The following is a 12,243-nucleotide window of genomic DNA, read 5'->3' as shown; positions in this document are numbered from 1 at the left end:
ACACCTGAGTCCCAGCTCCACCTAAACCCTCTCATTCCAGCCCCCTCCCCACCCTTCCCTTCTCTGCCCAAAGTACACCTGACTGCCCAAGTCTGATCTTCCACAACCTCCTCAGCCTGAGCTGGCCTGGGCAGAAAGAGGCTCTCCCAGGGACTGCTGGGAACAGGGAACGGGGCAGGAAAGGCCACATCTGGATTCCCGGCCTGAAGCCCCCTCCCCCAAGCCAGCCATCACTCTCTGAGAAACCAACATTAACCTCGGCCAGGGATGACTTCCTCGCCCTCCTGACCCTGGTGCATGCCTTCGCCAAGACAGCCTCGGAGTCCCTACAAAGAAAGGGTCTCCAGCTCCCACCTCCAACCCTTCCTGCAGCAGCTGACCCTCTCCCAGCCCCCCTCTGCCCCTAACTGGCCTCAAGACTTTTAACCCTCACCATGTGGCCCCCAGACCCTGACTGCTCACTACTCAGGCACCTTCACCCCAACACACACCTTCCAGAACCTGGGAAGAAGGGAGAAAGGAGAGGCCACAGCTTCCTCCAGGGTGGGGGCTGGGGGCTATGAAGGAAGTGACGGCAGCAGGTAGAAACTGAAATTGGGTCCAGAAGGGATAAAAGTGATGGACTCAGGGCAGGACTCTCCTCCAGCACGGCTCTTTTCATTTTCTAGGTCAATACCTCCCTGTTCCCCAGGCCCCTGCCACTAACCCCTCCTCAAACTCAGGCTGAGCAACTAAGGGGGTGAAGAATTTTCACCCCAGTGTGGGGGTGGAGGTAGGGGCAGGAGAGGCTCCAAAAAGAAACAAGCTTCCTGGTGCCTTCCTTCCACTCACAGCTCCTGGACTCAACTGGGGCTGAGAGCAGTGGGGTGGGAGGGTGTACTGACCCGTAGAACCAAGGCCTGGGCCCTGTTGATGGGGAAGGACACAAGCTAATGGTCTGCTCCGGTATGTCTGTCCTTCTGCCCATCAGAGGCAGAGAGGCCCCCCACCACCTGCACCACCAACACTCTCCCCACCACCAGCTCTCAGCCTAAGGATAAGGGGGTGGGGGTGCAACATCCTAGCTAACGCAGCCAGACCTACCCACAGCATGCAGGACAGACAGATCCACGTCATCTTCGGTGGGCCCTGAGCTCAGGCCACAGCCGAGGCCTGCAAATGACCCTCTTGAGCTCACAGACACTGAAGCAGGGAGAAGAAAGCTCTGAATCCCAGGCTGCTGCTCCGGCGTAGCCAGCATCTGTGGGCCTCTGGCCCTGCCTGCCTCCAGCTCACCCTCCCTCCCTCCCCCCCCCCCCACTCCACCCCCTTGTCCCAGCCTCCTGTCTCCTCCCTCCTCCCAGGCTCCACTGGTGGCGGTGGGAGGCAGAAGCCCTGTTTTGCAGGGGGTGTGAAGGAGATAGGGCAAAGGGACAACTACTGGAGGCAGGCCCCCCACCACCAAGCCACCTCCCAACCCCCAGACAGACAACCCCCGTGAGCCACCAAAGTTTCTCCTGCCTTCTGATCTCCTCACTGCAGAGCCCTCCACCCCAAACCCCGCATGAATGGACAGACAGGCGCAGGACAGCACAGTCCGCACACCCTGGGGTTCCTTGGCACTGTCCCATCTCCAAGGACACGCACAGGCCCTCCTGCCTTTGGAACACACACTCATTTGCACACACTCAGCTACAGGCCTTAACACAAGAGAAACCGGGCTGAGACTCCAGGAGAATGGCCCAGCCCCCAGGCTATGCATTTCGTTCCAATTTTTTTTCTTACTTCTTTTTTTCCTTCTTTCTTTCTTTTCTCCAAACATCTGTCCCAGCCCTTCCTGCCCTTCCTAAAGGGAGCCCCGCTCCAGGCTCCCGCGAGAGTCTGTTTTTCTTGCTGTACCCCGGGCCAACATTTGGTTTGCATTTCCCCACTTCCTCCCCCTCCTCTCTCCCCGTCCAGGGCCCAGTCTTCACTCCCACCCCTCCCCCGCCTACTCCTCCTCACAGTGTCCCCCTGCTCGGCCCACCAGCCCTCCCTTCCCCTCTGCCCCTTCCCTCAGCCCAGGGGCAATGGTTGGGGTCCACAAGGTGGGAAGAAAAGGGGTGCAGGATCCTAGTGTATTCCCAGGGAGCGCTGCTGGGAAAGCCAGCAAAATCGGCCCAGGCCCTCACTGCCTCGATCCCCATATACACACACATCTCAAAAAAACTTTCCTCTCGGAGCTCTGGCCAGGCTGGACCAAGTGAGGGTGGGTGGGGCTGGTGAATCACCAGCTCTGCTTTTTGGAGCTTTTCAGGGGAGGACAAGAGGGCTCGGCCCCACCCCCTGCTAGAGACACACACACACCAGGACACACGGTCCAACTCACATAAACACAAAAGGCCGAAGACAGGGCCACACCCAGAGTAGGCACTCTGAGACCATTTTCTTGGCTTGAGTAACTTGGCAAGAAAGCCCTCTCGTTTGAGCTCCTACGCAGACACATGCGTGTGTTGTACGTGCCCTAGGCCACATGTAAGACGGGTTACATATCCCCTGCCTCTTTCCCCCACCCACCCAGAAGCATGCCCTGTCACTGTCTGTCAGCACCACACACAGTGCAACCCCAGGGTTCAGTCTGTATGACTGGCCTCTCCCCTCAGGTGGACCTGCCCAGCCAGGTGCCCTGGCTCCCAGCCCACAGTCCAGCCGAGAAAGCTACCTGGGATGAGAGGGAATCCTCCAGAATGAGTAGGAAACATTCATACTTCGTCTGGGAAAAAGCTGTGATAATACGGTTACGCAGGTGGTGCCCTGCTCAAGGGACAGGCACCTTATTGTTTAGTGGTGCTGAGAAGTCGGGAGGACACCGAAGCAAGTGTCTCATTCTGGTCCCTCCTGGCACAAGTGCCTGAGTTAAGTCTTTGATCTGATAAAGGAGGCAGGGTGCGGAATCAGGGTCCCTCCTCACATCTCTCCAAGTCTTTCTGCAGAGGTATGGGGCTGCCAAAGTTTCTGCCCTGCTCCCCTCACCAGTATGACAATGCCCCTCGGTACCCACTCCTAAGCCTTCTGGGGCTCAACCAACAGTTTAGCCAACACTGAAACGGACCGGTGTTCCAGGTGTAGCTGGCCCTGCAGCCACCACTGGGGGTGTCCACACAGAGACACTCCCACAAATCCTCCCTCTCTCAGCTGGCTCTGGCTAGAGCACTGGGCAAGCAGGGAGGAGAGGTCTTCAGGTGACCTCTCTGAGAGCCCCTGAGCCCACCCCCTGAGCCAGCACCAGCCCTGCCAGCCTCCTCCCTGCAGCTATCTTGGGAGTTCTGAGAAATCACCTTGCAGCTTCCCAGAAATGCTGGGAAATGAGAGTGAAGACCAAGCCACAGTGACACCAACTTGTCTGGCCTCCCACACAGCCCAAGGGGGCCCTGCGGCCCCCAGGCCAGCTCCCTCCCCAGTCCTCTCAACTGGGAGTGAAAATGGGAGTGGAGAGCCCTGGTGCTGGGGGTCCTCTTGGAGGAATCCTGACCCCAGAATTATCTCCATCCCTCTTTTTTCTTTTCCAAGACTATGGAGGTCTCTCCTGTATCTTTACCAACCATTGTTGGGAAGTCCCTCCTGCTACCTAACCACCATCCTCCCTGCTGAATGTTCAACTCTGCCACCTGAGGTGTCTCTAACTACATATAATGACCCTGTTTCAAGCTTGTTATCCATTATTCATCCTCACAGCCTGGGGTCCCCTTCCCCACCCACACATGCAGAGAGTTTCTTGGGCAAGGATATGTCCCATGTTTTGCATCCCCAGAGCCTGCCATACAGCAGGTTGACATGGTTGAAAAAGGAATGGACCAATATATCAATAGGTCCTAACCTGTTTTCCTGCTCTTACCTCCCCAAATCTTCCTTCTCTTCCCCTCTGGCCCCCTTGAAAGGACCTGGGGTAAACCTAACCCGCACACTTTTGCACATGCCCATGATACCCACTCATCTTCAGCACCATCTCTCCTCCATCCCCTCATTACCCAACCCCCGAGCTCACTCAGGCTTCACACTCTCCAGAGGCCAGAAGTATTGCTCATCCCAGGGCACACACCCCTGCCTGGACCAGGGTTTCACACGCAGCAGACATTAGGTACATGCTGGTGGGCTGGCTGGGTTTTCTGGGCTGAAATCCCAAAAGCCTAAGAACCCACCACTACCCTGTGCCACACCACCCACTGCCCTGGCCATTTCTGCAGCAGATTTGTGTTTAATTCCACTCTCCCCTCTGCACACAGAGCCCTTCCAGCTCACCACCCCCTAGCTCAGCAGCCAGCTGAAGAAACAGTCAGGTCTGCAGGCTCTGGGGCTGGCCCTGGGCCCAGAGGCCAGCTGAGCTGAGGCAGAGGGAAGGGTGAATGAGAGCAGGAATGAAGGTGACAGCCTTATAAGCCTCAGCCTGGCACTCCTCCCTTCTGGCCTCAGTTTCCTCACCTGCAAAATGACCAAGCTGCTGGTCTCTAAGGTCCTTCCCAGCTCCACCTTCTGTGATGCCACAAATTTCCAAGGCCAAGGCCCAGCTCCTTCCCTTGATTCTTCTTATGATTTGACACTCGTTCATCAAAAAGTTCTTCCTGTTGTCTAGCCCATCTCTTACCGTGGCATCAAGCTTTTTTTCTGTCACCACTGGTCACAGAATCTGAACGTCACAGAACATCAGAGCTGGAAAGACCTTCAGGCTCAGATAGTGGTCATGGTCAGGGTGACTAGTAAGATTCACAGTCAGAGCCTTCAGGGACCCGATAGAACTTAAATAAGAGGAGCAGGCAAGAGTTCTTTAGGGACCTGGAGATGGCAGACCCAGCTAAAGGGGATGCCCACTCCTTGGGACAACCACCGTGACATCAGCTACAGAAGCCCACAACCATCAGATCTTTTGATCTATCAAGACAAGCCCCAAATCTATATTATATAAAATCTTTTATATAAAATATGAAAAAATGCAAATTTTAAATGTTGGCCCTTTCTTTATTTAAACCATTCTGCCTGCCAAATTCAACATGTTTGCCAGGAGGGTTTTGCCTCTGGGGCACCACTCACCTAACCCAGCCCCCTTGTCTCACAAATGACAACACTGCAGTAGAGCACAGGGCGGGACTTGCCTGAGGTCACAGAGCTGGGCAGGAAGAGTCCCAGGAAGTGGTCAGCTGCCCAGGCCAGGTCTAGCTTGGGGTGGAGGATGAGGGCAAGAGGGAACACACAGAGGTCCAGCAAGGACAGTGCTGCCGCATGGGTCAGGATGAGATCAACTGACTCCCTAGCAACTCTAGATGTTTTTCTGAAGCACCTGCTGTCCAGTCACTGTAAGACCACAGTCACACCCTCAGCTTTCTCCTGTCAACCCTACAGCCCACTGCCTTCCACACTGGACTGCACACACCAAAGCCTTCCTCCAATCAAATAAGGGGTGCAAAGCTGGCACTTGGATTCCTCTCCAACATCCAACTGCAGATATCACAAGCACGGGACACAGAAACCTGACAACAAAGCACTCGGCAATTGTACCTCTACCCTTTTGCCCCCTCAGACTCTGCCAATCTGCTCCCTACCCCAGGAAAAGAAAAAAAAAACTAGCCAGGCACTTAATGTGATGTTGCATGTAAGCCTCCTACCAGCTCGCATTTCACAGATGCAACAACTGAGGCACAGAGAAGTACAGCAACTTGCTCAGAGTCACACAGCTAATATGTGCGAGAATGGAGTCCAGGGCATCTGATTCCACATTTCTCAGGAACCAAGAATTTTCCTGCTGCCACTGTAGCAAGGCAGTGACCCAGGGCCTAGGAGTTATGGTCCCATATTTTGGCAGTGTTAGCATCTTGCCCATTCCTTATCCAAGGGCCGGCGCTGTGGCCTCGGCAAGGAGTCAGCTGTTCAGGCCCAGGTCTGGCTTGGGTCAAGGGAGGGGGAGGACAGAGAGGGACACACAGAACAGTGCTGCAAACATGGGTCAGGATAAGACCGACTGGCCCGCTAGTGACTCTAGAAAAGCCAACAAGAAGAGAAAAACCGTGGTCCTGGCAAGACCTGGGGCCCAGGATCTGAGTGAGGACAGGGTCTGGCTCCTGCAGCCCACAGGGCCCCCTTTCAGGTAAGCCAGGTTAGTTCACCCTGCTCCCACCCCCACACACACTCAGCCCTTGAGCTCTGGGATGCTCAGAGCCCCAGCAGGGCCTCCATGTACCACTGCCCGGGGTGCTCACTGCACAAGGGTAAGGCCAGGGTGTAAGTGGAGGCTGAAGTCCTGTCCGTGCTCCACTCACCAAACCTGGCATGAGAAGCATCAGCCCAAAGCAAGGGCACTTGCCCTAAAGCCCACCGAGGCACCCTGTGGGTAGGAGAAGTCCTGCCTTTTGCCCCCATGCCCATCACCCGTGCAAGACTGAGGTCATTGTTCCTCAGTTTGGATGTCCCCTGAGAGGTAAGGTGAGGTTCCAACCAGGCCCTGTCTGAGCCTCAGTTTCCCCAGTTGACACAGGAAGGACCAGCACTCACATCCCATTCCCCTACCTCCCCTCCACTAGTATCCTGGGTGGGGACAGTGTCTGGGCCTAATCCCAACAGTTTTTAATAAAATCCTTCCCAGAGCCCGAGTCAGTGATCTTGATCTCTTCCCAGCTCTAATTTCCTGCCTGACTCGGGCCCCTCAAAGGCAGGAGGAAGGCAGCTGCAGCTTCTCATCCAGTCCCTCACCGCCAGCCCCCAGCTCAAATCCTGACCCGGGAGAAGGTTAGGTCATCCTCTACTTCTGCGAATGAGGTGGGGGGATTGCTAAGTGGCCTGGGGTACCACTGACCTGGTCCTGGCTGGCCATTTCTTGCTGCCTTTTCTCAAATCTGAAAATGCAGACCACACAGCATGTGAACTCAGAGCCCACTGGAATGTAGATGGGGCTCCATCCCCAAGGTCCACAGCTGCAGTGCCTGCCTCCCAGCCAATCCTGGCGGAGGATGCATTTTGCTAGAAGATTTCAAAGCACACCTTGGGTGACTGGGGCGGAAGCCTGCTGGCACCTTTCCCCACTGCGGAGTGGCAGAGAGGGAAACTGAGGCCCAGAGGCAGCCCCTGGGAGGAAGAGCTGAACATACAAGCTTCTTATGGAGTGGAAGGATCCTTCCCATCTACATGATAGAAAGAATGGATCCTGGGAGAAATCCTTCCTCCCCATTACCCCAGATCTGGCCTGCCTGAAGTCTACAGGCGGGTGATCCCCATTGAAAAGACATAATAATAATAAAGATAATATCCTTGATTTTTATGGAACATCTACCATGGCGTAGGCACTTTGGTAACACTTTAAATGCATTTAATCCTCACAATGACCCAATGAGGCCAGTATTTTTTAAATCATCATTCTACACCAGAGAAAACTGAGGTACAGGCAGACTCAGTAACTTGTCCAAGGTCCACAGCTAGTAGGGGCAGAGTTTGAAGCCAGGCAGACTCGCTCTACAGCTGGCACTCAACCAGAGAGGTGTATGGAGGCCCCTCTCCCATGAAACATGAAACTCTCTGGTTTTCCAAAGGAGAGGAAAAGGGATCAGAAAGCCAGGCCCCATTACAGGACCCCCAGTCCCTCATGGAAGGGCTCCAGGAGCTCAAGGTCATGTTCTTGGGGTTCTCTCTGCCCTTCAGGGGAGAATTTAAGGTTACATGCTGTTTGTCCTGTTCAAGACACTTTGGCAGCTATGCTCCCACCCCTGCTCCCCCCCACACACATACACATGCACCCTGAAAGCACTGTCAAGGGTCTTCTCTGGGATGATCCCAAGGAGAAAGGTGCTCAACCAGGACACCCCACCCTACAGCACTGCAGTTCCCACCAGACCCTTCTTGCCCCACTAACCCAGCTACTGCTCCACCCTGGTGCCCCAGCCCCGCCTTCTTCCCATCCAATTCCCTGGTCCTTCCATTCTCCTGAATAGATGGGAAGTCCTTCCTGACGCCCACCAGCCCTTCATGCCCCATTTCCATCTCACTCTGTTACTGCCCAGCTTTAATGCTGGGTCCTCAGTGGGGGAAAAGAGACATTTCCAGGAACTCACCCTCCACTCTCACAGAAACTTGAGAGGGATGCTTAACGCCCCAGAAACTTCCCCTGTACCCAAATCTCCAGGGCCCTGCCACAGACTCTGGGGCTATCCTTCAGACTCCTGACCCAAAGCCGGGACAGGAGGGCTGCGCGCTGGGGAAAGGGCGGCCACTCCCCCTGGTGGATGGGGCAGCAGGCTTGGGAGCTCTCCAGCAGTCCTCAGACTGTTGACGGCCAGGCTGACAATGGTCAAGACGGTGTGTTCGTGGGGGTGGGAGGGTGATGCATGGGAAGCCAAGGCGACTGAGGGAGGGGAATGTCCATCGGGGACGGGTGGGGCAGGTGCTAGGTGAGGCGGTCGGGCTTACCTGGCTGCGGAGGCAGAAGCGCAGGGGCAGGAGGCAGGAGAAGAGGTACTTCCCCCATCCGATCACGCAGGAGAAGCACCAGCTCAGCCGAGTCATGTCGACCCCGAGGGTGGGTGCCTGGGGCGCGAGGGTCCGGGGAAGGGGACCGGCTGCTCCGAGAGCGGATTTGGGGGTTGCAGAGGGGTGGGTGAGGCGGTAGACGAGGGCCCTGCCCTGGGGTGCGCCGGCTCTTCTGCCCCGCAGGAGCAGCCCCAGTGTCCCGCCCCCTCTAGCCGGAGGAGCGCGGCGGGGGCCCGGCGGTGCGGCCCCGACGTGCCTCCATCTCCCCGGAAGCCCCTGCGGGAGGCGCGCCCGCCCCCGGACACTTCCTCCGCTGCCCCCCCTCCCCTCCCCTCGGCCCCACAGCCTCGGGCGCGCCTGCTTCCCGGGCGGGCTGGGGGATGGGCACAGGCGCCCCGCTAACTTCGGAGGCTCCGGGAGCCGCGCCGGAGAGGCCGGCCGGGACAGGGCAGAGGCGGCGCCGGGCGTCCACCTGAGGGCAAGGCGCAGCGGCGGCGCGAGCCTGGGCAGCGGCGGCGGCAGCATTGTGCTCCCGGCCGCAGTGAGTGTGCGTGTGCGCGCGTGTGCGTGCGTGGATTCCCTCCAGACCTCACTCCAATTCCCATATTGCTCCCCAGAGCATAATGTGATTAGCTTAAATGGAAGCTTCCACGACCGAAGCCAAAAAATCCATGGACCCAGGAGTGCACCTGGGGACAGGGAACACAACCTGGGCCAGCTGTCCCAACTCACCACCGACCTCTGACCCTGGCCACACCCCAGCTCCTCTGCCTGGCGCTCTCTCTCCAGCCAACTCAGGAGTGAGGCAGCTCTGAGCATCCCAAACACCCCCACAGGCTGGAAGGGACCCTGCCTGGGAGGCTGAGCCAGCTCAGATGAGTGGGAGCTGGACAGGTCACCTCCAGCGAGGAGGCGTCTCTGCTCAGGTTCCCACGCTTCCCTGCCCTGTTCACTTTCTGTGCTGCCCCATGTCCACCACTGGAAGCCGGCACCCTTCTCCGCTTCTGCCGTACTCAGGTGATGTGAACAGAGGGTGGGGCTTCTCAGGAATATTGTTTGGGGTGACTGTGTTGTCACCCTGGAACTAAGGAAAGGGAAGAAGCTAGAGGTGGGAAGGAGGTGTTGGATTCTGACATGAGGGAGAGAGAAATAGAGATACAGAGAAACAAAGACAGAGAAAAGTAGGAGACCCACAGACATACCCCGGAGAGGTGGAGCTTTGTCCCTGGTTCTGTTGCTGCAGAGAAACTGGGAGGGCAGCCAGCCAAGTCCAGAGAGAAAAGGAGGGAGGGGGAAGCTGTCAGGGCCTCTTCTGCAGCAACAGGCCACTGGAGCACCAGCCAGGGGCCCCTCCCCCACACCCCACACTGTCTGTACTCCTGGACCTGGGCTTCCCTGGGCACCATCTCAGGGCCATTTTTCCTGTCAATGCTGTCTCCCTGGCCCTTCCTCAGGGGAGAATGGAGACACAAAGACAGCATCGCAGGGGCTGTAACCAGGGGCTCCTTCCCAACATGTGGCCTGAGGAGCTGAGAGTTTCTCAGGGAGCTAACCCCTGACCCAAGCCCCCCTCTACCCTGGCCCCACTTCAGCTCCCCACCATGAGAGGACGCAGCAGACACAGCACTTTGGGAGAGACTGGGCAGATGCACAGTGAAGGAAGAGATCCCTGCTAGTGTATAGCTAGAGAGGGGAAAACAGGCGTCAGGGTCCTCAGCCCCTAACAGTTCCTAAATAAGGGGAGCCCCCCTCTCTCTCCCTCTCTCTCTCTCTCTCTCTCTAACACACACACACACACACACACACACACACACACACGAAGGCTCTGGATGAAAGCTGGGGTGGGAGGATGCATCAGGTAAGTAAGTGGAGTAGAGTCTAGAATCTAGACCCTCATTACTTAAATTGTGGTTTGTGGATCACTAAAGTGAGCCCATCCCCAGCAGCTCCTGCTTCGTTCGTGCCCATGATCTCCAGCAAAGTGCCCTGCACTGCTGAAGTCTATTCCAGGCCTGAAGAGGGGGTCTTCCTCCTTGGGGGGGAGGGGGGGCCTGCCATCTCCACAGCCTTCCCACCCTGGCACCAGAGGAAATGGCTTAAGATGTGAGACTGAGAAAATGGATTTAATCCATAGCAAGTGGAATGAAGTTTAATGGAAAGGAATCACTTGTTGATTTTTTTAAATAGGAAGTTGTTCAGGTAGATTGGTTGTGGCCCTGACTAGACTAAGAGAGCAGGGCAAGATGACTTTTTTAAGAGAATTCTTAAAGTTTTCTCAGCACTTAGGGCATAAAGGCCCTCATCAAACATAAAAGGAAGGAAAACAGGGAGGGGAGGAAGAAAGAGACAGAAAGGATGGCTAGATCCAGCCCTTTCTAACAAGCAGATCCTGATGAAAAGGGCTCAGAAGGGTGGCGAGTCCTTCATTTCCACCCACTGCCCAGCAGGAGGTGTCCTTAAGCCAGTGACCCTCCAAAGAGGAAGAGAAGAGTCAGTAGCTGATGGGGACATGAAGTCAGGCCTGGCAGTGCCTGGATCTTCTCCCCAGCTCTCCCCTCCTAGCCTCTGGCCCTGCCACGCCCCACATAGCTTCACACCAGGTGTCTCAACTCCTGAAGGTCAATGTAATCCTGTCCTCCTCCATGTGCACAACTTTGACAGGGCACAAAGTATGTCCTTGGGAGTCTGGTGCCTTATGGAAAATCATAAGTTCTCTGTTCTATTTTCATCACTAGAGGAGGTCAGAATCCTAAAGATCCCCAGAACCTCCTGGAAAGTTTTAGCAAGGACCCCTTTGCTTCCTCTTTTACCCAAACTTATATGTTTTGTGGAGGTGGGGAGGATTCCAATCCCAAAAGGTTGCCTCTCAATCTCTTTCTTCCTCAGAGGACTCAACGCACCAGAAACTGCATCTAGCACCTGGCAGATGCTCAGGAGGTCTCCCCTCCTTCCTCTCTTTCCTTATAGGCCCCCCCAGCACCAGAGACAGAGATACAAGGCTCTGTGGAATGGACCAGATGCGGATGCTCAGACACAGGGATCATGCATTAGAGGCCAAAACATGGAGTAAGTGAGGGATCAAGATGAGCCTGAGCAGGGTCTGCTCCATCAAATGGGCCTCATATCAGACCCCAACTGTTCTTTAGCCACCACGTGGGCGCCCAGCTCCTCATCTGTTTCTCCCAGTGGAGCTTTTTAAAAGGTGGCCACCATCCTTGGAGAGTTAACCAATCCTCTGGGAACTCCCTGTCCCCTGCCTTGTCCAGACTCCCTCAAACCCCAGGACTGTCTCCCCGCTCTGCCACCTCCTGGTACCCCGCTCTTTCTTCCTCTGCCTCTCCTCCTCAGCTAGAGTCCAGGCTGGAAGCAGACTGCACATGGGCCTGGCCAGGGCTTGAAGGAGGAAGAATTTCTTCTCTACATCCCACCCTTGTTCACGAAGCCTGGACACCCAGATGCTGAGTGCAGGCCAGGGAGGAGATTCCAGAGTCTAGAGCCAGGTGGGATGGAGGCCACATTCACAGAGAGGGGGCTGCTCTGGGCCTTTCTCCCCAACTTTTCCCTGAGTCAGGGCCCAAAGGCCCTCTTTTCCGGGGAGAAACTAGAAGAGGAAACTTCCCAGAGGCAGCCAGCGAAGGTGTCAGGGAAACAAGAGAGCAGGTCACAGCCACTAGCCCCCTGGGAAGAGGCCACGGGAGGAGGGCCCACCTGGCTTAAGGTAGGCACAGAGCTTCCTCTGTCCTGGGCCCCCGGGGCCACTGTCCCCGGCTAGTTTTGTCT

At 56.3% G+C, this 12,243-nt stretch overlaps 1 protein-coding gene across 5 annotated transcripts in view; it reads right to left on the bottom strand.

Moving 5' to 3' along the window:
• The window catches only part of TNS1 (tensin 1), a 190,766-nt gene extending 182,233 nt beyond the window's left edge, over positions 1-8,533 (bottom strand). For 4 of the 5 annotated variants that reach the window (XM_087819600.1, XM_016196775.2, XM_016196776.2 and 1 more), the window contains exon 1: positions 8,404-8,533. In XM_087819600.1, the coding sequence (XP_087675726.1) occupies positions 8,404-8,499 (96 nt within the window). In that variant the 5' untranslated portion in view covers positions 8,500-8,533. Of the gene's footprint in view, positions 1-1,083; positions 1,256-8,403 lie in introns of those variants that run through there. The other variant, XM_016196779.2, reaches the window with a different exon arrangement.
• Positions 8,534-12,243: the final 3,710 nt, after the last annotated feature.

The sequence above is a fragment of the Miniopterus natalensis genome, chromosome 8, assembly GCF_054644295.1.
Source record: "Miniopterus natalensis isolate mMinNat1 chromosome 8, mMinNat1.hap1, whole genome shotgun sequence".
NCBI lineage: Eukaryota > Metazoa > Chordata > Mammalia > Chiroptera > Miniopteridae > Miniopterus > Miniopterus natalensis.
This window is presented reverse-complemented; position numbering and strand designations above follow the sequence as displayed.